Source organism: Rosa rugosa, chromosome 4 (genome assembly GCF_958449725.1).
Source record: "Rosa rugosa chromosome 4, drRosRugo1.1, whole genome shotgun sequence".
NCBI classification, from domain to species: Eukaryota; Viridiplantae; Streptophyta; class Magnoliopsida; order Rosales; family Rosaceae; genus Rosa; species Rosa rugosa.
This window is the reverse complement of record NC_084823.1, coordinates 44,236,041-44,263,629: the sequence shown is the minus strand read 5'-3', so window position 1 is coordinate 44,263,629 and position 27,589 is coordinate 44,236,041. Positions and strand designations below refer to the sequence as shown.

General features: G+C 43.5%; 1 protein-coding gene and 1 long non-coding RNA gene across 3 annotated transcripts; one reads left to right on the top strand and one right to left on the bottom strand.

The window, feature by feature from the left end:
* The first annotated feature begins 1,535 nt into the window (after window positions 1–1,535).
* Window positions 1,536–9,760, top strand: LOC133743677 (uncharacterized). 2 transcript variants are annotated; one of them, XR_009863175.1, is made up of 5 exons: window positions 1,536–1,779; window positions 1,873–2,128; window positions 7,636–7,705; window positions 8,250–8,319; window positions 9,113–9,760. It is a non-coding gene; the product is annotated as an uncharacterized LOC133743677 (long non-coding RNA). The 2 variants fall into 2 exon arrangements; XR_009863174.1 differs by having other exon boundaries at window positions 7,636–8,319.
* Window positions 9,761–12,457: 2,697 nt separating this feature from the next.
* LOC133744880 (protein HOTHEAD-like) lies at window positions 12,458–27,589 on the bottom strand. The gene is made up of 4 exons (XM_062172907.1): window positions 27,403–27,589; window positions 26,238–26,614; window positions 12,732–13,297; window positions 12,458–12,631 (listed from the first exon to the last, which is right to left on the bottom strand). Exons 1-4 carry the CDS (start codon window positions 27,587–27,589, stop codon window positions 12,580–12,582), a joined length of 1,182 nt encoding a protein of 393 aa, XP_062028891.1. The 3' UTR covers window positions 12,458–12,579.

Genomic DNA, 27,589 nt, shown 5'->3' with positions numbered 1-27,589 from the left:
AGTGATAGGTGCCATTACACTTGAAAACAATTCCTCTCCAAACAATTCCTCTCCTTTATTCAGAAGCCTAGCAGACTAGAAAAATTCTACCTAAAGTAATAGTTGAAAAGTTCTCAGTGCCAATGCGCTCAATTGCGGTACACCAAAGAACTTTCACATAGATGTGTAGAACAGATCATCACTCTGTAGGCTAGAAACTAAACACTACCTCAAATTTTCTCCTTGCCCTTCGGGTTAAGGTTAGGAGGGTTGCTGGAATAGAGAACTTTCAGAGGGTTGTTGGAATAGAGAACTTTCAGAACATCTTCAGTCGGGACTTTTGATATCTTTGGTGGATTTTTGTTTCTCGCCCCAAGTAGACGCCCTCTTTTCTTCTTTGAAACACTGCCACCAGACTGCAGGGGTGTCAGTTTTGAGACTAGGAGTCCTCCCGGGGTTTCCTTCAGCCCAAGGACCTTGGCGGTAAACCTAATCGGCATCTTCAGCTTTTTAATGGGGATGTCTTCCTCCATGTGACTAGCAAGCAGCTTGGTACTTCCAGCTTTCATCTTTTTAGGAGATACAGTGGGAGATGTAGGCCTTCCCCTCTTGTCCACCTGAGTAGCCACATTTGCTCCCTCCTTTTCTTGCTGAGCATTATCTGCTGTGATTTCCTACATCTCGGCTTCACTCTCCACAGCAAGGGTGTCAGCAACCACTTTCTCGACTTCCCCAGGTTCAGATGCACCCATGTTATTATGCTTTTGGTTCACACTAGCACCCACAGTTAGTACCTGATGTGCATCCATACTTGCAGATTCTCCTACCTAATGTGCGTCCATACCTGCAGATTGTGCTATCTCACCAATGTTCTCTGTTTCAATATTCGTATCAATTGGTATTAAGACTCGGGAATCTCCCTCCTTCTCCGAGGTTTCACAGCTTCTTTCCTAATAACCACCGGTTTCCGCGGCCTTGTTGTTTCATTCACTCCAAAGATAGTACGAGGGATTACAGGGATGGTTCGACCCATTCAAGACAGAATGTGTCTCTTAATTATATTCCCTTGTTATAGGGAAACACTCTTTGATTCCATTTATGAAGAAATCAATTGTAGATGATATGTGTTTGTTTGTTTTTGAGGCTGCACCCGGATATTTGAATGGGTTGCCTACGTACCCTTGGAGAGGGATCAAGTGTGAGCCCCGGAAAAATATAGTGGAGATCGTACGAGAAATTATTTTACGATCTCGGTAATCATCAAAGTGCTCGAGAATATTTTCAGAAATTTTCACAAAATGAGATCCTCGATTTAAGGATTGAGTAATAAAGTACACGACACGACGAGTTCGTGGAAATTTTCGGGAGATTTTTCGGATACTCGAGCTATTTACCGTGATTTTCTGAAGTTTAGAGATTTTAGAAAATAAAAAGAAAACCAACGGTGCAATCAAGGCCGTCCATTAGCCATCGCTTGATCACAGCCGTCCAAAAAAAAATAAAGGAGTTTATAAATGGGCCTGGGATCAGAGGAGTGATCCAGAAATCTCGAGAGAGAGAGATGGGAGCTTCTAACCCGAAAGAGAGAGAGACGACCGGGAAGGGAAACCCGACCGGAACTATCACCTCCGGCCACCGATCAACGACGCAAGACCACTATTCTCTTCCTCTCATCGTCTTCGTCACGCCTGTGGCCTCAGATCGTCCATGCACGGACTGTGGAGAGGATTCGAAGCTTGAAAGGTTTGAACTTTCCGGCGATGTTTCTGCAATTTTCGGCGATCTTCGGGGCTGTGTGAGGTAGGAAAACTAACCCTCTCTTCACGCTCTACGTGCTGGTCTAACTGGTTCTCGAATTCGATTAAGTTTTGATGAATTTGTGTTTTGGGTCAGTTCGGGTATCGACAGAACCGCCATCCATGGCGGCGATTCCAGGCTTCTAGTTTCGTTTCTGGCGTCTTGGAAAACCAGTTGAGGTCCGGGGAAGCTTGGTTCCTTGAATTGGCGTTCGGTGATGCTTTGGTCCTTGCTGTACTTCAAACTGAAGGGAGAAATTCAGTGGGCTCGACCCGACGTTTACTGAGCTCGGTAGCTGCACGTTTAGGCTTGCCCAAGTTGGTCTCTGTTAACGATTCTTTAATTCTCAAAGGTAAATTTGGAATTCTGAAACAGAATCGTTCTTCTGTCGAATTCTAGTTGTGAATTTGGGTTGGTGTATTTCCGATATTGATTCAAGTTTTGCTCTTAGAGTAGTAATCAGAAGTTAGGGAATTGAAATTGGCTTGGTACGGTGATGTTGATGTCTCTCTGTGAATCTGTCATGTTGTCTTACTCTGGGTGTTTGGAGCTTGTGAATGAGTTGTTGTTTCTGTGTTGATATTGCAATTGTGGATTGAGTTTTGTTGTGATTAAGGAAATGGTTGTGAAGAGTGACCAAATTGTTGAAATATCTGGGAAAAGTTTCAGAACAATGAATGAATAATATGACTGAAACTTCTTATCTTCATTGAATATCTTCCAGTTACATATATAGTAGTCCACACGAACCACTTTGACTCAAACTAAGGAGATAAAACAGCAACAAACTTATCCACTACAACTGAACAATTTAAACTTCTAGGACTCCTAAAGACTTGGTCAGTAGCAGGAAATCCCAAATGAATAGGACTTGCAACCACGACTTATTCAAACCAGAAAAACAACTTATTCAAAACAGAAAATAACAACCAAGTTCCAACATTCCCTCCCTTAAACTGAATGTCCTACAAACATCAGTTTACAGCAGAGGAAACTCCAACAACCCAGCTTTTCATCATTCCAACCAGCCTCCTTTCTTGAACAAACTCCGAGCAGACTTCGAAGCTTCTCAAACACAGCTGTCTTGAGAGGTTTTGTCATTATATCTGCAATCTGATCCTCACTCTTGCAATAGATAACATTAATAACACCATCCTTGCAGAGATCACGTAGGAAATGATACCTCACATCTATGTGTTTGCTCCTCCCATGCAAAACTGGATTTTTTGAAAGTTTGATGGCAGAAACATTATCACAATAGATATCAGTTGGACCTTGCTGATTGTTACCTAACACCCCAAGTAATTTTCTCAGCCAAATGGCTTGGCACGCACCAGAAGTTGCTGCTACAAATTCTGCTTCTGTTGTAGACAAGGTCACAATTGGTTGTTTCTTACTACCCCATGAGACAGCTCCTGACCCCAACAAGAAAACATTCCCAGAAGTGCTCTTCCTATCATCAACGTCACCAGCATAATCGCTGTCAGTGAATCCATATAAACCAACAGACATTCCTGCCTCAGTCTCTCTTTTGTACCACATACCAAAATCAATGGTGCCCTTCAAGTACCGAAAAATCCTTTTAGCAGCAAAAAGATGCAGTTCAGTTGGACTTTCCATGTACCTGCTTATGAGACTCACTGCATACATAATGTCCGGTCTGGTCGTCGTTAAGTACATCAAACTCCCGACAATTTGTTTAAACAGAGTAGCATCAATCTTCTTTCCTTCTGAATCCTTCTTGACCTTTATAGTTGGATCTGTTGGGGTAGTAACTGAGTTGCAGTCTTTCATCTGAAACCTCTCCAACACTTCTTGAGCATACTTTCTTTGTGTAACAAAGATTCCACCAGATGATTGCTTGACTTCAATCCCGAGAAAATAATGCATCAACCCAAGATCCGTCATGTCAAACTCAGACATCATGGATTTTTTAAAAACAGCAAACATGGCCTCATCATTACCTGTAAAGATCAAATCGTCCACATACAAACACACAAGAAGCACCTTACCTCCATCTCCAATTTTTGTGAATAAAGTGTGCTCATATGGACATTTGTTAAAGCCCTCTCTAGAGAAATAGGACTCTATACGACTGTACCAAGCTCTGGGTGCTTGTTTCAGTCCATAGAGTGCCTTCTTCAATTTATAAACTTTCTCTTCATTCCCTTCCTGTACATAACCCAAGGGCTGCTCCACATATACATCCTCCTCCAAGTCACCATGTAAAAATGCTGATTTTACATCCAATTGAAACACAGACCATGCATTATGAGCTGCCAATGAAAGTACTAACCGAATAGTGTCATGCCTCACAACCGGAGCATAGACTTCTTTAAAATCAACTCCAAACTCCTGCTTATAGCCTTTTGCCACCAACCGTGCTTTATATTTCTCCACTTCACCTTTCTCATTCAGTTTGGTCTTGTAGACCCACTTGACACCAATCACCTTTTTTCCCTTTGGAAGATCTGTCATCTCCCAAGTCTTGTTTTTCTCTATGGCTTCAATCTCCTCATTCATGGCCTTCTGCCACTTTAATTCTTTGATGGCATCATGAAAAGCAATAGGATCACGGTCTGAAAATAAGGCAAAATGAGTAAGTGGATCATCAGTGTGATTAATTCCACTAACCTCATAATCTTGCATCCATGCTGGCCTTCTTCTTGAACGTTGGAGTCTAGATTCATGTGACAAATCATCTTCCACTTGTCCTTGTGAATCTAACGTGGGAGTAGGCGGTGAACTTGTGACAATAGAGCTTGAAAGAGGCCGACTTACTTCTCCTTCTTCACTTTCAACATCACTTACTGGAACGTACTCTCCGGTGCTATTAACAGTCCACTTCCATGTCTTGCTTTCATCAAACACCACATCTCGACTGATGATTATTCTTTTTGTGATTGGGTTGTACAACCTGTAAGCTTTTGAGTGCTCACTAACGCCAAGAAATATACATTTCTCTGCCTTATCATCAAGCTTCTTCCTCTTCTCATCAGGGACATGAGCAAAAGCTATGCAGCCAAAAATTTTGAAATAATCCACAGTTGGTTTGTTTCCCTTCCAGGCTTCTTCAGGTGTCATGTTCTTTACTGCTAAAGTTGGGCTTCTATTCAATATGTGGATGCTCCAGCTAACAGCTTCTGGCCAAAAACATTTGGGAATAGCTTTTGTAGACAACATACTCCGAACCATGTTCAAAATTGTACGATTCTTCCTTTCGCTTACACCATTCTGCTGTGGTGTGTAAGCTGCAGTCAATTGTCTTCGAATGCCATTCATCTCACAAAAGTTAGAAAATTCTTGTGAGTTGAATTCCCCTCCACGGTCTGTTCGCAACACCTTAATTGCTCTGCCAACTTCATTCTCAATCAAGGCTTTGAAGCTTTTAAAGGCTGCAAAAGCTTCTGACTTTGCCTGCAAGAAATATACCCAGGTCTTCCGACTATAGTCATCAATGAAGGTTATAAAATACCTCTTGTTGCCATTCGAAGTTGGACTTATGGGTCCACAGATGTCTGAGTGAATCAACTCCAGTGGCTGCTGAGCTCTCCATGCTTTTCCCTTTGGGAAATGATCACGTTGCTGTTTGCCAATAACACAATCTTCACAAACTTGTGATGGAGGAGCAATTTGTGGAAGCCCTATCACCATTCTCCTTTGTTGCAAAGTCTTCAACCCATTAAAGTTAAGATGCCCATATCGAAGATGCCACAACCAAGCTGTGTCTTTCACTTTTGCAGAGAAACAAGTTTGAAAATTCGGACCATCATCTACAATGATAATTGGGAACATTCGGTTCGCTGTCATGTGAACTCGAGCAATAACACCTCTCTCTGAATCTTTGATAAGGCAGGTCCCACTTTTGATGGTGATCTCATACCCTTTCTCTTGGAGTTGACCCAGGCTAATCAAGTTACTTTTCAAATCTGGAACATAAAACACACTGGGGATTCTTTCAACAACATCATTTTTCATGCGAACATTGACACTTCCTTTCCCCATAACAGACACAGTAGAGTTGTCTCCAAACTTCACAGTATCTCTAAATGACTCATCCAACTCAGAGAATAAAAACTTATTGCCACACATATGATTACTGCATCCTGAATCTAAATACCACAGATTATTAGACTCTTCTTCCTTGTTATGACATGCCATCAATAAGGTTATTTCTTCTTCTTCTATCTCAGCATAATTTGCTCTTTCTCCCTGACCTGTAAAGAAATTAGGACACTCTGACCTATAATGGCCATACCTGTGGCAATTGAAGCATTCAATATTGGATTTGTCAAACCTTGATCCTTGACCACGCCCTCTGCCTCTGGAATAGGAATTGAATCTGCCTCTGCCTCTTCCTTGACCACGTCCTACACCCTCAAAAGCAACTGGAGTGTTGGAAGAGACCTTCAAAGCTTGCTCCTCTGTTGTAGCCCCTTGATTAATTCTCTGCTCATGAACCAACAACGAGCTTTGCAGCTCATCAATCGAAACTTCATCAATGTCATGTGATTCCTCAATCGAACATACAACATAGTCAAATTTTGTATGCATCGATCGAAGAATTTTTTCAATAATGGTGACATCTCCCAGCTTGTCACCATGGATTCGCATCTTGTTTGCAATAGCCATGACTCTTGAGAAGTAATCATTAACTGACTCTCCCGTCTTCATTTGAAGAGTCTCAAAATCTCTGCGGAGGGCTTGAAGCTGTGCACGCTTCACTTTGGCTGATCCTTGATACTTCTTTCTCATTGAATCCCAAATTTGCTTGGCTGTGTCCTTTTGAAGAATAGTCTCCAAAATTGTGCGGTCAATTGCTTGAAACAAGTAATTTTTCGCCTTGAGATCCTTCAACTGCTGCTCTTCCTGCACCCTTCTCTGTGCAGCAGTCACCACTTCTCCAGCAGCGGCTGGTTCAGCAATCCCGGTTTCAATGATGCTCCAATACTCCTTGGACCTCAAAAAATTCTCCATAAGCATGCTCCAATGGTCATAGTGACCATCAAAGCGTGGAATTGCTGGTTGCACATAGTTGTTGTTGTCGGATGCCATGTTCACTTGCTACTGCAAGAAAGCTGCTGCTTCTTTCTACCTCAGGCCCAGTGGGGGCTCTGATACCACAATGTTGAAATATCTGGGAAAAGTTTCAGAACAATGAATGAATAATATGACTGAAACTTCTTATCTTCATTGAATATCTTCCAGTTACATATATAGTAGTCCACACGAACCACTTTGACTCAAACTAAGGAGATAAAACAGCAACAAACTTATCCACTACAACTGAACAATTTAAACTTCTAGGACTCCTAAAGACTTGGTCAGTAGCAGGAAATCCCAAATGAATAGGACTTGCAACCACGACTTATTCAAACCAGAAAAACAACTTATTCAAAACAGAAAATAACAACCAAGTTCCAACACAAATGTGGTCTTGGGTGTCCTTAGTATTTTGGGCACATCTTAATTGAGAATGGAATAAGGTTGGTTGGGTGTCCATAGTAATTCCGATTACTATGTGACGAAATTGCTATGGATACTCGAATTTATTTGTTAATGAAGTTGGGAATTTGTTATAACATTGGTTTGCATAAGCATTTTGTAAAAATGATAGTGAGTAAAGAAAAGAAATGTGTATATATTGGGTGGCCTTAGTAAAATTGTGGTGCACCTAATATATTGAGTCGATATCACAATTTTAAGTAATTGTTCGGTAATTTGAGTTAATTATTGAACTAGTCTCGATTGGTCAAACAATGGTCAAAATTGGTCAATCCTGGTCAAACCAGGAAAAGTTGGTTTGGACGATTTATTATTGCTCAATGAGATATTAACCATCGAAATGTCAGAATCTAGGACTCCAGTTACCCAAGGAACGGAAGGTTCGCGACTCTCGGAGTACGTGAGAGAAAGCATTGGAATCCAGGTAGGGGATTCAGGACTCTCCTCGGTTAGCGATTTTCTTATATTGTTATTAAATGATGCACGTTAGTTGGTATGGTTTGGTCATGTTCAAATGCAATGCATACTAACCAAACCATGTGAGAAATGTGATGGCTTGAGAGCGAAGGGTGGCTCTGACTTCCTTGGGTTCGATCCCCAAAACCTCAGGAGGGTTAGCTACACCGGTCGGACGGTGAGCGATCACAATGACGACCCGTTCCGTGTGTGTAGCTAGGTAGCGGACGCTCTCGCTACGCTTACCTGGTGATAAATTAAATTGAGGTAAGGTCGTGTAGTGGGTCTATGGGACCGGCCATCAGGTAATACTTGGATTTGGCGCCGTATTTATTTAAGCATCATGCATCAGTTTTCAAGTTGAAAAACATTAAAGTTTGTCGTTCTTTTAAAATATTTGGTTTAAGCATGTTTTCATACTGGGATCCCAAATATATATTTAGTGGTTTCAACCCTAGTCGTGGTAGAGTTCCTGTAAGAGCAGCGAGGACGAAAGCTCACCCCTACAACAGTGTGGATGCAGGTACTGTGCACTGGTGACAGGACAATAGTGGACGGAGCTGGGTGTGCGGAACAAGTTCGGTAAATTTTATCGTTTAGACCTTGTTCTAAATTCTATTTCTCGAACTTCGTATTCCGAGACTTGTTGTAGTTAGCCTTGTGTCAATTTTGGTTGAGTTCTCATTTCCTTGAAGTTCGTACCTCGTGTGTGGGAATTCATTTAAAGTTCTAGACGAATGAAATAACTTTTAGCAACTCAAGGATTTTTCACCTCAAAAATATTTGTAGCTTCCGCTGTGTTTATACGAAAAGTTTTCAAACAAAATGCCTGGCGGTTCTCTAGAATGTAAATCGAGCGTTCGGTTTATGTTTTAGAGGCTCGCGGCACTGTGACGTGCTTAAGCTGGTGAGGTGCAGCTTGGGGCGTTACATCAAGCCACTCGTAGTGCAATAATTCCAATGGGTAAATGACCCATTGGAGGGTATTACTTTTTGGAATAGGAATAGTGTTTGGACGAATTTGGTGTAAGTGAACCAGGGATTCGATTTGTGTCAGATTTGTGTTTGAGGTAATTTTGGAAAGGTTTTGAATTTTCCTGGAGTTTGAGTGAATTTGACTGGTGAGGTCAGGGATTTGGATTTGATGAATTTGACTGGTGGAGTCAGGGATTCAAATTGGAAGAATTTGATTGGTGGAGTCAGGGATTCTGTTTGGACTTGCGGTTGCATCTAGTGGATCGCTAGATTGCCTACATACCTTGTAAAGGGATCAAAACATTGTAGTTAAGAAGAATTGATATTTCTTGGTTTTGTACCAACTTTTGTGTTCAACGGATGTATTTTTTGAATCCGTCAAATGTATTTCTTTTTGCAGACATCCAAGTCGTAGAGTGCTTGTTGATCTGATTAAGGCACCCAATGTGCCGTTTGTAATGGGCCCTGGAATGGGCTTTTGTGTTGTCCCTTTTACATGTCGACAAACAAGTTCGGTCGGGCCCGGGCTCAAAAAGTGATCTGAACACCCATTGCGAAGGGTTGAGTTTTCATGTCGAGTCACTACTTTTATTTTCGACGAATCGAACTTTCGGGCTCAGAATTTGCAGTAGACCTCCGTCAATGAGCTTGCTTCCCTTTTTTTTTTGTTAGGAGGTCCAGTGACTCGTGTCACTTTCAGTGGACATGCAATATTGGTGAAGATTCTGATCATTTAATTTGAACCGGATATGTGAGATAGGCTTGCTTCCAATTGTTTTCGAGGAGGCCCAATAAAACCGGGATGACCGAAGACGTACATTTCAGTATTTCACCATGCTGGTCTTCACATTGTACGTTTATCTTGTTTACCATTAGTTTAGTTTGTTTGCACCAGTAATCTTGCATTGCATCACCGCTTCAAAAAGAGATATGCTGCACTCAATTTTCATGTAATAGGCAAGCTTCTTTAATTAATGCAAACCTCATGCTTAGGTGTAGGTTTTGTTTTCGCGTAGGTATTCAACTACAGACCACATTGTTTCTCAAAGTGCTCATTGCCATCTTCATTTGTTTGATTAATGCCGCCGTGCTATCTTCTTTTGCTTCCCATTATTGTGACTAGGTGACTGCAGTGGCTTGATTTGGTTTATATGACCAAAAATGTTGGTAATTAAAATACCAAATGGTCCAACCGTTTGTATTGCTTTTCTACAGCCATTTGAGAATCCCATTTTGATGTCGAGATATTTACTATCTCTTTCCAATTTGGGTATTTCTTTGAGCTCATATGTATCAGGTAGAGCAAAAAACTGCATCATGATCAGCAACAGCAACTTGTCAACTTCAAATAACGATCAACTGAAAGCGTTGGTCGACCATGGAGAAAACTTTGGTCGTGTTCATGAACGACCTCAGTTCTCGTAAGTTTTAGTAGAACGACCATGCTGCATGGATATCCATGGCATATCTTGCATGGTCGTTCTACTAAAGCAAGAGCCAAGAACTGGGTGAGGACACCCCAACCATGATTGCCCTCATGATCGAGAAACACTAAAGTTGGCATGTACATCAGCTGGAACATAGCCCTCCCTATAGATGTGTGTGACCTGAAGCTGCAAGTTCCTTGCCACCGTCATTCCATTAATTTATTCCATGTGCAGACTCCAAGAATGAGTTTTTGAATTTTAAAATAGTGTACAACCATTGCAAAATAAGACTCAATCCAAGCATTTGGCACAGCCCTAGCCTCAACATGCGTAATTAATCAATTAAAACTAACATGTTGTGATAGAGAAGTTTAACTAAGTTTGGGATTAATCATGAGTCATCCATCCCACAGTTGCATTAATCTATTAGTTAGCTAGGTTCTTCCACACAACTTATATGTCATACTCGATCATTTTGCATCAACCATATCTCTAAAACCCAATTCTGTATACATATGATATAAAACTCACATACGATGCATTTACTATTAAACAAGTAATAATTTGATAATTGAAAACCACAATAAGATCACATACATTCTGTTTCCGAGTTTTCTGATATGCCATATATACCTCCTGCATGAAACTAACACAACCTTTTAGACTGTCGCAGTAGATCACATTAAGCAGAAAGAGTTGCAGGGCAACTCTCCTTTGGCAGATCATAAATCAATAATCAATCACAAGGCGAAAGCCGTGATCGATCCATCAAAACAAAACCACCATTGCCTGCCAAAGGAAAGACGCCCTACAACTAATTCGCTTATCTATCAAGGTTCCTCACAACCCACACACATGCATGATGCACCAATAACTGAGTGCAGTATATATAGCCACTGATGAGTTTGAGAAAACAGAAAGGGAATAAGGGGCAGAGGAATAGATGGAGCATATGCCATGGATATCCTTGTACACATTCCCATGCAATATAATGCCATATCTCCTCCTCCTTTTATCTGAAAAGATTGTTGCTAATTTATGTTTTCAGATATATATTCGGTCTTCATGGGTCGTCTCTTTCTGATATCCTCCATTGCTTTCGTGTTTTACAGATGAAGCAGAGAAAGAAAGGAAGAAAAGGGCAAGACCCAAAGAAGAGATGCTTTCTCTCTTTAGTGCAAGTAAGGCCAGCGCAAAACCTGGTCCTTGAGGTATATCCCATGTTATATTCTCTTCCCTATTGATCTTTTTTTTTTCTTTTGTTTTTTTTTTTCTTTGGTTTTGGGCCCTGTTAGTTATTGGTATTGGATTCGGGATTCGGATTTATGGTACTTGTTCGTAAATGATCGTCTGCTGCCAACATGGTCATGTTCTAACATCCTTGGCCAACTTCAATCGTTTGATGGAAGATTATCCTCTATTCTTCACAAAATTGATTTTTGTCATTTTGTGCGTTAGATATGCATGAGTAGTCATACCATCGATCACAAAATTCATTATACGGCAGCAATCCGTAGTGGTAAAATTGGCTTCGCACTAGTGCTCTTGCTATATTTCTATTTTCATGTATTTTTGATGCAGTTGTTCCATCTAGCTAGTTTTATTTTATTTCTTTTTGAAAGGTGCATCTAGTTTTTTTTTTTGTTGCCTTTTCTTTTGGATGGCTTGACACTGCTGTTATAATCCTTTTCTTTTAATAAAGTCTAACCTCCTTCAACTAAAAAAAAAAATACTTTGTATTCCTTTTTATCAAGACCGAAAATCATATTGAGCAGCTAATTAATGTGATGTCCATCAATTACATACAAACTGCAGAAATATGTGAATAATAGATACTGAAGAAAAATGATGCACTAACCATACTCAGTTTTGTAAATTTAAGTTTGTATATATAGCAAGGCCGGCCCTGAGGGCTGCCATGTGAGGCAGCCGTCTCAGGTCACCGGTTCCCGGGGGCCTCCGATTTGTCTACTTACTCAAAGGATGCTATATGTATTTTTATTGAAACCACATTTATTGGGTACTACAACAGCCCCAGTGGCTTTTTTGTTGTGTTTTTCCACCCAACCAAGGTTCGAAACCCAGCTTCAGTTGCTGGGCTAGAATATTTTTTACACTGAATTTTTCTTCATCTTTATAATCTATTCAAAGTCGCTAGCCTAGAGTATTTTTTTTTTTTTTGTCCAAATATACTGCTTATTTAATCAATAGAATAAAGAAATACACATTTGAACTTTTTCTTTTCTTTTTTGTTTTGTCCAAATACACAATAGAATAAACCAATATGAATAATGTATTACTAGTTACCCAAAAAAATTTACCTGAACACTTAATGTCAATTTATACGAGATTATATTCGCCTCAGGCCACAAAAATCTCAGAACCGGCCCTAATATATAGTTACAAATATATAGGGTATGACCCCAGTATTATGAACACACTATGGTTCATCAGTCGCAAGTCTCTCATTCAGTATTGTCTGTCCCATGTACCTGCACCATTATATGGAAAATCACTACACATACTATATATAACTGAGAGTCTGAGACCTTTCTAACTATAACTAATCTAGTAGTAAAATTAGTTACGTACCTTCCAAGCATCATAACAGTGGCTTGAGGATTAGTCCCAGGTGAGTAGTTAAAAGTGGAGCCATCAATAACCCTAAGAGCATCAACACCAAGAACCTTGTATTGATGATCAACAACTCTCCCAACTTGGCATCCTCCATGGTAATGCCAAATGGTCATCACAGTGACCTTACAGAACTGCTCCAGAGACCTTGAAGAATTCTCATGCCTAGGCAGCAAATTGATGGGGGCTCGGGCTGTCATGTTGAGGAGAGTTGGTATTGACATATCGTTGAACCGGAATTTGGAGAATGCCTTTGATTCAACCACCTTCTCTATGGTATGAAGGCCTCGGACACATCTCTCCAAGTCTAGGGGGTCTTGGAAATAGTTGAAGGTGACAGAGGGGTTGTCGTTCGGGTTTAGGGTCTGGAGCTCCAAATGGCCTGCGGAAACGGGGCCTATGATCTTCTCAAGGATGAAGCCTCCGTTAAAAGCTGCTTCATCAAGACTGTTCATGAATTCCACAGCTTTAGCTAGGGCTTCAGGGGTCCTTTGCTTTGGTGGCAAGGTGGAGAGCTGGCCAATCTGCAACTATGTCATCACAAATTATCTACAACCATTAGAAACATCCAAAGGACGTAGAACATTTCGTTTTCTATATTTTTACATACATCAAAATTGAATCCATAAGGCCATTTTATATCCTTGGATATACGAATTATAACTTATAAGAACAGGTCTCTAATGACTGGAGGACTCCTAGACAGGAACTAGGAGATGTAAAATATTATTTGGACCTAATATTATCTACATTAAGTAAATAACAAACTGATTAAACTTATTACAATAAATGGGAAATATATGAATTATCTACCTAGACACCTAATGAGCTTTGGTATGTCACTCATATGGTTAGGAATCCATTTTGATAAAGATAAATATCTAATTAGTTGATATGATAATTATAGCATCTTTCAGAAATAACTCATTGGCTAGAATCAAGGATTCTTTTATGGGAAGACCTATCTAGCTTGTATATATAGGTGCTTGAAGTCCATATTCACTGTGTGACAAAACATTCAGTCATGCCCCATAGAGAGGAGTTAAACACATAGTTGAGTAGAAGATTTCTTGTGTGTGGCTGCTTGAAGTTTTGGAGCTCAGATTATTTGTGTTGAATAGTGTTAACGTTAGTGATCCGTGGGATCTCTAGTTAGCTTTAGAGAGAGAGAGAGAGAGAGAACAACACAAGAAGTATAGTGGTTCATTTCCCGCCTTAGCGGGAAACTACGTCCACTTGAATGTTTAACTAGTGTGTTCAGGCCTTGCGGCCCAAAGGGATTACAAAAGATGTAATGGGATCGACGTTAGTGACCGAAGGGGTCTCTAGTTAGCTTAAGTGAGAGAGAGAGAGAGAGATTGACACGAGATGTATAGTGGTTCGTCTCCGCCTTAGCGGGAGACTACGTCCACTTGAAAGCTTATACTAGTGTGTTGAGCCTTGCGGCCCAAGGGGGATTACAAAGCATGTAATGGGATCGATCAAGTTGTGGGAGGAGGCATTCCTTTTATAGGGGAAGGAGGCTCCCTCATTTACATTTTCTTAGATGTGGGACTCAAAGTTACTATTCTAGTCTAGAAAAGCATATTGTGGAGGCAACTTGGCAAGGCCGTAAATGTGGCTTCCCGGCGACGGATTTGCGACTTCCGGATACCGTAGCGTAGCTTGAACATAGGGCTACAACATGCAAGTGGTGGTTGGGCCTCACCATGGCTTGTGGGTGTCCCAAAGAGCGTGTTACTTATGCTTGGTGAGATAGCAAACTAGTCTTGCTAGTAGAGGTATCTACAAGTCCCCGAAGTCCGCAAGCAAGAGGAGCTTCTTGGTTGGGGAGTTATAACCACGAAGTCATCAAGCATAAGTAACCGGGCGGCACGGAGCCCCTACAAGTCCCCTAACTCCGTAAGCAAGAAGGGACTCGTTAACCTGCAGAACAAAGACAAAAAATAGGCATATGTAGAATGCTTGTTGCATTGGGCAACAAATGTGAGTTGCATGGATATGCGTTGGCATATACGAATGTATGAGGTGCGTGATACATGGTCGTGTGAGCATATGGATTGCATATGATAAATGTGTGACGCGCGCAAGGAGACGAACGAGGTCGAGTTTGACGGGGTTACGCTCGTGAGGTGTAAGTTGCATGAGTGCCGTGAAGGTATGCATTTGTAACTCATGAACGATGACCGCGCGTACGGTTGTGTCTGTTTGGTTTTCGCTCGTATTAATGGAACGCGAAAAGAATTTGATTTGTCGCGGTCGGTAAACGACAAATGGTAGAAAAATTCAATGTTCCATTAACGTGTGGTGTGTCGAGTAGACATGAGCGTAAAGCTCGAGGATTGCCGGGAAGGCATGAGCGGAAAGTTCGTGAGCGGGAAACACGGGGTTGCAGGGAAGGCATGAGCGGGGAGCTCGTGGGTTGCCGGGAAAGCATGAGCGAAAGCTCGGGATGCCGGGGAGGCATGAGCGGAAGCTCGTGGGTTACCGGGAAGGCATGAGTGGGAAGCTCGTGGGTTGCAGGGGAGGCATGAGCGGAAGCTCAAGGGTTGCCGGGAAGGCATGAGCGAAAGCTCGGGATGCCGGGGAGGCATGAGCGGAAGCTCGTGGGTTGCCGGGAAGGCATGAGCGGAAGCTCGTGGGTTACCGGGAAGGCATGAGCGGGAAGCTCGTGGGTGGCCGGGGAGGCATGAGCGGAAGCTCAAGGGTTGCCGGGAAGGCATGAGCGGAAGCTCGTGGGTTGCCGGGAAGGCATGAGCGGGAAGCTCGTGGGTTGCAGGGGAGGCATGAGCGGAAGCTCGTGGGTTGCCGGGCAGGCATGACCGGAAACTCAAGGGTGCCGCGAAGGCATGAGCGGTAAGCTCGTGAGCGGAAGCTCAGGGGTGCCGCGAAGGCATGAGCGGTAAGCTCGTGAGCGGAAGCTCAAGGGTGCTGCGAAGGCATGAGCGGAAGCTCAAGGGTGTTGCGAAGGCATGAGCGGAAGCTCGTGGGTGCCGCAAAGGCATGAGCGCAAAGCTCTGCGGTGCCGCTGAGGCACGAGCGCGAAAAGCTCGGCGGTGCCGCTGAGGCACGAGCGCGAAAAGGTCGGCGGTGCCGCTGAGGCACGAGCGCGAAAAGGTCTGCAGTGCCGCTGAGGCACGAGCGCGAAAAGCTCGGCGGTGCCGCTGAGGCACGAGCGCGAAAAGGTCTGCAGTGCCGCTGAGGCACGAGCGCGAAAAGCTCGGCGGTGCCGCTGAGGCACGAGCGCGAAAAGCTCGGCGGTGCCACTGAGGCACGAGGGCGAAAAGTTTGGCGGTGCCTTTCGCTGGTGCCGCTGAGGCACAAGCGCGAAAGTTCGGCGGTGCCGCTGAGGCACGAGCGCGAAAGCCTGGCGGTGCCGCTGAGGCACGAGCCCGGAGCTCGGCGGTACCGCTGAGGCACGAGGGCGAAAGCCTGGCGGTGCCGCTGAGGCACGAGCCCGGAGCTCGGTGTTACCATGAGGCTTTAACGGGTAGCTCGATGGTGACGCCCTGAGGCATGAGCGTGGCCGTTGCTAATTATGCTAGGCTGTATGTATAAGTCCCCGAAGTCCCCAGTCAAGGAAGGTGTTCTTGCGGGTTGATACCAAAGCGTAGCTTTGTGCCGTATATCAAGCATAATTAGTGCGAGTGCGTCGTCCATCTAGAATTGGTTGGAGCGAACGCTTTTGCCCTTTCGGGTGGGCCCCTGCTAGGCCCTGCGAGGAGTCCCCCACTCCTGGCTATAGACCTCCGGATGGTCGGAAAATTGTTTGATGAGGGGAGCTGCGTTTAAGCAGTGGGCGTTAGGTAGCGAACCTAATGTTAGATACCCAAGCGTCGGGGTGAACTGCCGGATCCATGGCTGCCGTGGGCTGTGTTAACTAGTCCCTTACTGCAATGCCGCGTAGCGGTCATTGTTATTATGAGGCGTTGCCTTACCGCTTGGCGGTTGGTCGTAGACCATAGACTCGTAAAGTTTGTATCTGTATGAAAAATGATAAACACATAGAGCAAGTAATAATATTTTGTTTGAGTGTCCCATGTTTATTTAATTGAGTTGCAATTAAATAGAAGCATGGCATATGTGTATAGCATGTACTTGTAATGTGGATGCTAATATCATTTTTGCATTTTTGTAGATATGCTAAAGGATCATTGAGATCGGTATGTGAAGCATGGTATATCTAGTATGTGAGATCTAGAAAGTGTTGCCAAATCTATGAAATGTTGTAGGCATGCTTAAAAGTTTATGGAAGCATGTAAAGATATATCAAGTGTGATATTCTATAAGCATGCTTAGAAGTAGTAAAAGCATGTGATTGGCATGGCATTAGCTCAAATTGAAAGAGCGTAAAAGATAAGAAAGATATAGTTACTTATCTTATGCCGATTTGGAGCGAGTTGGAGTTGGAATTGATATAAGTATCGAAATCATGTTGGAGTTGTCCAAGCATGATGCTCCATTGCTCTTGCGATGTTCCTTAGTAGAAGGATGATGATTTCTCTAATTGGAGAAGTGATCGATGATTATGTCTCCTTAATATAAGATAAAGGAAATAATTAGCATATATCTTTGATCATGTACACATGTTTGAATTATGTTGCCTCACATATATGTATGGTACTAATTGACATGAAAGTGTGAAACGTTCGAGTTTCATGAGCATGTGAGATGCAAGTTTGATTATTAAGTGAAATAATAATCAAGTGGACGTAATGTGATTGATTTGATCATTTGGAAAGGGAAATGACCCAATATGAATAAGGGTACAATATAATTGTACAATTATAGTAGCACAGTGTATGTGTACTAGTAATATATGCAGGATATAATAATAAGTGGAAATGGCAGTGACATGTGCATGCGGGGAGCCAACTGATGATTGGAGGAATCATGCTAGTTAGTTATGTATTTGGACAGTAGAAACTTAGTGAAATAAGTTTTATATTAGGCCCATGTGAGTGTGTATAATATTTGTATATTGTTGTAACTTGGAGTCAGTCACCCTTTACATGAATATGAACCACATGCATGCTACCACAGATATATGCCACGTAGTGGTGAGTAGCCTATTATTTATAAGGGCTTATGTACTAAGCGGTGGAATGGATAATTATGCAAGAGGAGGTAGGTGTGTCATGTTATTGATCGACATGTGGTATCATATGATTAGGTAGGCTATCAAATCATGATGGCATCTACGCATAAAGGAGGCATTGGGGAAGATTGATTTCACGTGAACATGCATGTCTTCATGCTCAGAAATATATATACGTGAATTGAAGTATGAGATAAAGAACTTATCGCTGGTTGTGCCGCCGACTGGGTGTACAATAGATATTTGGGTGGACGTGTTCTGGACGGGAAACTAGTGGGCGGTGGCTGTTTGCACGACGGCGGTGATGATAGATGCGCTCTGAGCGCGATCATAGGCGTTTGCCCTTTGTCGTTGGCGGCTGCTGCATAGCCGTGCGTCAAGCCTTCCTAGCGGTGCTTGATGGTTGCCATGGTGCCCATAGTATCTGGATGTGGGGAGAGTTGCAGTTTGTTCAGCGGTGAATCTGCTCAGCGGAGGCCGGCGGGGCAGAGTTTTGAATTACTGACAGTGTACAGTAGTGGAGTTGGTGCGCAGCGGAGACGCAGCGGAAATCCAAACCGGACTGGAATTTTCTCGCGGAACCTCGGCCAGCTGTGAAGCGCAGCAGAGGTACCGTGGTGCCTAGCAGAGGCGCTGATAGAGCTGAGCGGAAGAGAGGTTCCGCTGACGTAGGGTAGCGGAGCAGTTGAAGTTGGCGATGTTGGCTGCCGGTGCTGGTTCCAGCGACCACTGCAACTGACGGAGCCTAGCGGACGAGACCTACCGCTGATAATGCTTGGCGGAGGAATGTTGGCGCTTCTGCTGACAGTTCCTGGCGGAAGATGTCGGTGTTGCCGCTGTTAAGTGAGCTAATATCAACATCAACATGCTATAGTGTAGTTAGCACTTATCATTCTATAATATAGACATACTATAGTGTAGTTAGCACTTATCATTCTATAGTGTAGACATACTATAGTGTAGTTAGCACTTATCAGTGGTAGCATTTTATATTTCTGTAAACTCTCTATATAAACCTCTGTTATGAGATGAATAAAAACAAGACAATTAAGTCTCTCAATCGTGTTATACTTAACATGGTATCAGAGCATTTTTGCTCTTGAGACCTATACCCATTTCTAGAAATCTAGATTACCTATATCCATATTCCGCTGCCAGAAATACCAAGAGAAGAACTCTGTTCTTCATCTTACTCAGTAACCAGAAAATATATACACAATACCAATACCAGATTCAAAACCATACTTGTACATCTAGGCCTGCAAGTCTGCCGGCATCCTTTGTTGCTTGTCTCTGGGCATCATTGCTGGACCTGTAGATCGATAACTTGCCTATCCAAGGATCGACTGCTGCCCAGAGCCAGAACCGACGACCTCCACCAGACGCCACCGGACTTCCATCCATCGGACCCGTGTCCAAACGTTATCAGCTTGATCAGCGACAAACGCCAATCGGATTTGGACCTGCAATCGGACTTGATCGACACCGGACTAGCTTGATCAACTGCACTTTGATCACACCCGACCCACCGGCGTTTTCCACTCCGACCTGAGGAGCCCAGACGACAGCAGGGTCTTCTTCAATATCCGAAAAGGACTTTGTCTCCCTTCCCGTGTTTAGATCGACTCCTGCAACTGGGCTATTGCACACCACCATATAACCTATGGGTTCTGCTGCAACAGTTTGCACACCTGTGTGAGATGAAACAAAGGCTGAAAAAATAAAGCTTTTATTTTTTTTTCAGATTCCTTTAGACTGTTCACCCACTTTCTCTCACCCAATTCCCACCAACCAACCCTTTTGCCGCATTCCACACTTCCCAACTTCCTTTAATTAAACTCTCCACCCACCACTACAACCCCACGGCCACTTCTTTACTTTTCCTTTCTTCTTTCTTCGTTACTTTATTCTTCCTTTTTCCATCCACAAATCCACTTTCTTTTTTTTTTTGGGCCGGCCCACTTCACCAGAAATATCCATTTAAAAAAAAAAAAAAAAAAAAAAAAAAAAAAAAAAAAAAAAACAGAAAAAGGACCACTTTTGCCGTATACCACCCACCAAACCTTTGCCCACTTCCCAATTTTCTTATATTAAACTTTCCACCATTAAACAAAGTTTTTCCTACATTCCACACAAATTTTTTTTTTTTTGTTGTGGTATCTTGATTACTAAAGGATTAGAAATTTTATTCTTGTACCGTCGAGCTTACTCGTTCAACCTCATAGGTCCATCCAATTAATGGGGTGTCTAGGTTGATTGGATACGAGAAGTGCTAGCAAAGGGTCTCGTCCCCTGCTAAACAAGTGAGCTGAGCTCCGCCAAAATCGTTCCTCTACTACCTGGCTTCATTAAAGGGAGTTACCGAAAGGTTGCTCGATAGGCAACACCCAAGAATCAGATTTCTCTTCTCTTTACTTAGATCTGCCATGCATACTCAATACCGGCCACCACATATTCGTAATTCCCAGTCTTCACCATCTGCCTCCTCTTGGAAAGCACCACCTCCAGGACCTATGAAATGCACTCATTGTAAGTCTTTGAAGCATACTGTGGATAATTGTTTTCAATTGAAAGGTTATCCAGAATGGTGGGATGAGCATGTTGCCCGTCGTAAGGAAATCCAAGCGAAAGAGGAAAAAGGATATCGGCCCAAAGGTAAACCTAAGGCGACCCTTCCAGTTGCCTCACCAGCTCCGGAAGAACCTACTGAAGGTGATTACACTAGTGACCCTGCCTTCACTTTCATGACTAATTCAGGTACACTGAGTTCCTCTCTGTCTAGTGTTTCTGACTTTAATTGGAAAGATATGTGGATAATTGATTCAGGTGCAACAGACCATATGACTAATGACTCTAGGAACCTTCAAAATTTGACCCCCGTTCAACGATCTGGTGTAACCAATGCAAATGGTGTTTCCTATCCTATTACTAGTGCTGGATCTGTCATTTTGACAGATTCTATTACACTTGATACTGTTTTACATGTGCCATCATTATCACATAACCTTTTATCTGTCAAACAGATAACTAAACAGCTCTATTGTTGTGTGATTCTTTACCCATGGTGTTGTATATTTCAAGACATCCTAACAGGGGAAATCATTGGGCGTGGTATTGAGAAGGGGGGATTGTACTACATGGAAATGACATCTGCTGGTAATCGTCGTGTAAGTGAGGTGAATCAAGTTCAGAAGCATTCGTCTACTGAAGCAGAGATCTGGTTATGGCATAAAAGATTGGGACATCCATCCTTTGGTTATCTTCAAACTCTACTACCTTCATTGTTTAAGCATCATAAAGCATCAGACTTTAAATGTGATACTTGTATTTTGGGCAAGAGTCACCGTGTGAACTATCCTTTGAGTTCTACTAAAAGCATTGCACCTTTTGATTTAGTTCACTCTGATGTTTGGGGGCCAGGCCCAGCAACCCTTTCTGGTATGAAATGGTTTATTCTCTTCGTTGATGATTGCACCCGAATGAGCTGGATCTATTTGATGAGACATAAGAGTGATGTGTTCTCTGTGTTTCAGTCCTTTCATGCCATGATCCATACCCAGTTTCAAACTCCCATTAAAGTTTTACGCTCAGATAATGGTGGAGAATATGTCACACATACCTTCCGCCAATATCTCAACACTCATGGAATCATACACCAGACCACCTGTCCTTATACACCTCAGCAGAATGGTGTGGCGGAACGCAAGAACCGCCACATTCTTGAAGTTGCCCGATCTATGTTGCTTGGAGCTCATATGCCAGAGTATTTATGGGGTGATGCCATCCTTACTACTGCCTACCTCATAAACCGACTTCCCACACAAGCTCTCCAAACCTCTCTTGGGGAAAATAGTCCACCACCAAAAACACCTATCCAAGCCTTGTCCAAACACTTACCTTTACCACCTACCCATGCCCTTGATCCAAAGATTTTTGGTTGTGTCACTTATGTACATATCCATCGAAACCAGAGAACTAAGTTGGAGGCTTGTGCTGAAAAGTGTGTCTTCATTGGTTATGCTTCTACTCAAAAGGGATATCGGTGCTTTAATCCCATCACTAAACGGACATATGTTACTATGGATGTCACGTTTTGTGAACATGATCTCTATTTTGCCCCGAAGACTCCTCTTCAGGGGGAGAATCGTGATATAGAAGAGCAGCCTTCGGATATATCTTGTCCTTTCGAGATAATAGACAATCAAGTACATAGTGACAAATTACCAACTGCAGGCGGAGATTCATCAGATTTTGCGATAACTGAGAGTAACAATCACTCACCAGTATCAGAAGGTGATACAGACGACACCCTCCCCCCTTCTACTACTACATCAACTCCAATGCCCCTTCAGGATGATCCAGAGGTAATTACTGACCCTGCCTTTCAATCCCATGATAATACAAATGTTGAACATTCCCCTGAAATAGGACCAAGTAACACCACCAGCGTGTATCAATTGCCATTTCGAAAAAATAGAGGTCAACCAAAGGCTCAATATGAACCAGATCCTAAAGCCAAGGCCAAATATCCCATAAGCAATTACATGTCATCCCATAGGTTATCCAAGTCATATGCGTCTTTTGTATTTCATTTATCTGCTATTGTCATTCCAAATAAAGTGCAGGATGCTCTAGCAGATCCTAAGTGGACTAAAGCTATGGAAGATGAAATGGAAGCCTTGCAAAAGAATCACACATGGGAACTAGTGCCAAAACCCGCAGGGAAAAGAACAGTAGGGTGCAGATGGATCTATACATTGAAGTACGCAGCTGATGGTACACTGGATAGATACAAAGCCAGGTTGGTTGCAAAAGGGTATACTCAGACATATGGTATTGACTATCAAGAAACTTTTGCACCAGTGGCCAAGATGAATACCGTTCGAGTACTACTGTCATTAGCGGCTAACCTAGACTGGCCTCTGAAGCAGTTTGATGTAAAGAATGCCTTCCTACATGGAGACTTGAAGGAAGAAGTCTACATGGATCTACCTCCTGGCTATTCTCTACCTTCACAAGCAGGAATGGTGTGCAAGTTGAAAAAGTCCCTTTATGGACTAAAACAGTCCCCCAGGGCATGGTTTGGAAGATTCAGCCAATCTATGAAACAATTTGGTTACAAACAAAGCAACTCTGACCATACACTGTTTCTGAAGCACAGGAAAGATAAACTTACTGCACTTATCATTTATGTTGATGATATGATTGTGACAGGAAATGACCCAGAAGAAGTCAAGAAACTGGAAGCACATCTATCATCTGCTTTTGAGATGAAAGATCTTGGAGGACTGAAATACTTCTTGGGAATTGAGGTGGCTAGATCAAACGAAGGCATTACCCTATCTCAAAGGAAGTATGTGGTTGACTTACTCATTGAGACCGGTTTACTAGCATGTAGACCAGCAGATACACCGATGGAGCAAAATCACAAATTAGCAGAATATCCAGACCAAGTGCCTACTAACAAAGAGAGATATCAAAGGTTAGTAGGCAAGCTCATTTATCTCTCACACACCCGACCTGATATTGCATATGCTGTAAGTGTTGTAAGTCAATTCATGCATGCACCAAGTGAAGATCACATGGAAGCAGTACATAGAATTCTGAGGTATTTGAAGACAAATCCCGGTAAAGGGATCATGTTCTACAAGAACAACCATACAGACATAGCTGGATACACAGATGCAGATTGGGCTGGTTCTATCACTGATAGAAGATCTACTTCAGGTTATTTTACTTTTGTGGGAGGTAACCTGGTCACATGGAGAAGCAAGAAGCAAAAAGTGGTTGCTAGATCTAGTGCAGAAGCAGAGTATAGAGGAATGGCTCATGGAGTATGCGAAATGTTATGGCTTCGTAATTTAATGAAAGACTTGGGATTCAAACCCAAGTATGCTATGAATTTGTACTGTGACAATAAAGCAGCCATTGATATAGCACACAATCCAGTTCAACATGATAGAACAAAACATGTTGAAGTTGATCGACATTTCATTAAGGAGAAGTTGGAGTCAGGAATCATCAACATGCCACATGTACCTACTGAAGATCAACTTGCAGATATTCTTACCAAAGCTGTTTCTGGAAAAGTGTTCCACAGCTCACTAAACAAGTTGGGAATGCGAGACATCTATTCCCCAACTTGAGGGGGAGTGTTAAGTGAGCTAATATCAACATCAACATGCTATAGTGTAGTTAGCACTTATCATTCTATAATATAGACATACTATAGTGTAGTTAGCACTTATCATTCTATAGTGTAGACATACTATAGTGTAGTTAGCACTTATCAGTGGTAGCATTTTATATTTCTGTAAACTCTCTATATAAACCTCTGTTATGAGATGAATAAAAACAAGACAATTAAGTCTCTCAATCGTGTTATACTTAACAGCCGCTGGGGGAGGTACTCCCTAGCCGTGAAGAAACTAGTGTTTTGGCGGATTATTGTGGCTAGCGGGAGTTCGGCGCTGATGCCCAGCTAAGGAGAAACTCAGCGGTGAAGAAAGCTCAGCGGAGGAGAAAGCTCAGCGGTGAAGAAAGCTTATTAGAGGCCGTTGTCGGTTGGCGGAGCGGAGCTTCTTCAAGAACTTTGAGGCTGGCGGTGCCATGCCTAGCGGAGGATGCTCGGCGCAGTGACGGGCTAAGTGGATTCCAGCTGTAGAAAGCTTTGCCGGCGGCAACCTTGGCCAGCGGTGACCTTGGTGCGCAGCGGTGATGCTGGTTGGCGGAGGAGGATGGTAGTTCTTGGCGGAGCGCTGGGCATTAAGCTTTTTAGCGCAAGAAGGAGGTTTGAACCCTTGTCGTGCTGTCGTTGGTCTGAGGCAGCGGGGAAGATGGTTTGGCGGTGGAAACTTCATGAATTTTGGGTGTAGAGCAAATTTGCTTGATGGTGGTGCTTTGTTTTAGCAGGCCGATGGCACCCAGCGGCAGAAGCCCTGGTTGGCGGTGTTTTCTTGAAGTTCGGCGGTGGTGGCAAGTGGAGCCGCTCAGTGGAGCTTGGCCAGCGGTGATGCTCGGCGGAGCTGCGCTTGGCGCATTCCTTGACCATCGAAACGCCTGTTGCCTAAGAGAGCTGCTGGCAGCAGAGGCGTTGTTTGGCGGTATATAGGTTCGAAGGGTGAGCTGGAGTGGTTAGCGGTGGCTTAGCGGAGCTGTTGCCGCTGATGATTGATTGAAGAGTGCTGGTGTCCACAGTAGAACTTTGGGTGTCCAGAGTAAGTTAGCGGAAATTTTTTTTTTTTTTTTTTGGGTAGGTCAGCGTTGACTTTTTTGAGTTGGCCGTTGACCAGCCTTGACTGGCGTTGACCGAATGTTGATTGGCCCCAATAGGCGTTGACCAAATGTTGATCGGCCCCAATGGGCGTTGACCAGCCATGATGGGCGTTGACCAAGCATTGACCGGCCCAAATGGGTCAAAGTTCGTGGTAGGTGACGAAGTCTTTGTGTGTCGGCTTCCCACAGACGGCGCCAATGTTAACGTTAGTGATCCGTGGGATCTCTAGTTAGCTTTAGAGAGAGAGAGAGAGAGAACGACACAAGAAGTATAGTGGTTCATTTCCCGCCTTAGCGGGAAACTACTTGAATGTTTAACTAGTGTGTTCGGGCCTTGCGGCCCAAAGGGATTACAAAAGATGTAATGGGATCGACGTTAGTGACCGAGGGGGTCTCTAGTTAGCTTAAGTGAGAGAGAGAGAGAGAGAGATTGACACGAGATGTATAGTGGTTCGTCTCCGCCTTAGCGGGAGACTACGTCCACTTGAAAGCTTATACTAGTGTGTTGAGCCTTGCGGCCCAAGGGGGATTACAAAGCATGTAATGGGATCGATCGAGTTGTGGGAGGAGGCATTCCTTTTATAGGGGAAGGAGGCTCCCTCATTTACATTTTCTTAGATGGCAAGGCCGGAAATGTGGATTCCCGGCGACGGATTTGCGACTTCCGGATACCGTAGCGTAGCTTGAACATAGGGCTACAACATGCAAGTGGCGGTTAGGCCTCACCATGGCTTATGGGTGTCCCAAAGAGCGTGTTACTTATGCTTGGTGAGATAGCAAACTAGTCTTGCTAGTAGAGGTATCTACAAATAGCTGTGTTGCTGCTACTGCTTTTGAAGGAATGGCTGTTGTGCATGAAGCAGGTGATGCATCTCCTCTTATTGTATTCTAGTTCATATTGTATTGATCATTTGGTTGTGTTTATGCATTTTGTGAAACGATCTTGGTTTGCTCATTAAGTTAACAGGAGATGGGGGTGTTATCTCCGAAGCAACATCCCCATCTAGAGCCCAACCATTTAGATTATAGAAGATGGGTCATTTGAGCATGTTTGAGAATTTGGTCATGCAAATCAAGGGCTCAATGAATACCTTGGGAGATAACATTCCATAGTCCCTCGGAGAGAAGTTTTCGCCTCCAGCAGCTTCAATGTAGCTTCCGAAGCGGATAATGCCAACGACTTGGATGAGCGACACCTCGACCGGGTTAGGTGAAGGCACGAAAATGGCATTCATAGGGTTGTCTGACATGCCTCGGCCAACCATGGGTTGGTCCAACACAACGGTGATGTTGTGGGCCTTAAGGTGCTCTTCAGGGCCCACACCACTCAACAACAAGATCTGTGGGCTTCCAATTGCCCCAGCTGATATAATTATCTCGTTCTTGGACCCTTTCTTGAGGTATGCTGTGTGTCTGGTTCCAGATGCGTCTCTGAACGCTACACCATGGGCCAATGGCCTTGCTTTTCCTGCTCATTGTTTTTATTTTTAAAAGGAAAAAAAAAAACAATAGTAAAACATTTTTTACTAGTTGTTCATAACAAAGGGGAAAGATGAATGTGTTGGTATACACATACCTCCTAGGCACAAATATCGGAAGCACAAGACTCGTATCGCCAATACACAAGCAAGGAAAGCTCCCAACCGAGGGTCTCGATGCCCCTCGAGGCGATATCGGGAACCCCGAGCGTCCCACACCGAAAGAAACGGAACCAAGCTCCCACAAATATGCTACATTAAGGTCATCTCCAACAACCCAAAGAGGTAACTGTTTACTATCGCTTTCCATTATCATTATCTTATAATGATACTGACTTAGGTATTGGAGCGTTGAAGGCCGGTACACCCGGTCTTCCCTCTGACCTTCGTCTGTTTTGCAGATAAGCGAGACCGATAGCGATAGTAGCTGATTGTTACACGCCGTGTTTAACTGGATCAGACCCTTCCCGAAATAGCTGAAACATTTGGCGCAAGAAGGACTCCCCTCGCTCCTTGCTGGCAGAACAACACAGCCCCAATGGCTACCAACACTCCCGATACGAACAATGACGATCCGCCCCACGAGGCAGCGACCCGCAAGGTCCAGCGCACTCTCGAGTTCCAAAGCTCGAACACCGAGACTCGCTCAGTCATGACCATTGACCCAACCACAACACTAGAAATAGCGATGCGCGACCTCATGGAGACATGTGCACAGGCCGAGGCCGAACGCTCGGCAGCCATGGCGGCTCGCCGAGAGGTCGAAAATATGACAAACCAGAATCGTATTTTCCGAGAAGCACTCCAGCGGCGAGTTGCGAATAACGAGGCATTGGACAGGGCTCGTCAACAGGAGCAGTCCTTACCACCGACCCAGGCATGGGCCTCGCTGGCACATTTGTGCCACCAACCATAACCTCTGGCAGCCCCACGCCAAGCAGCACCAGCACTGGACCACAAGTCAT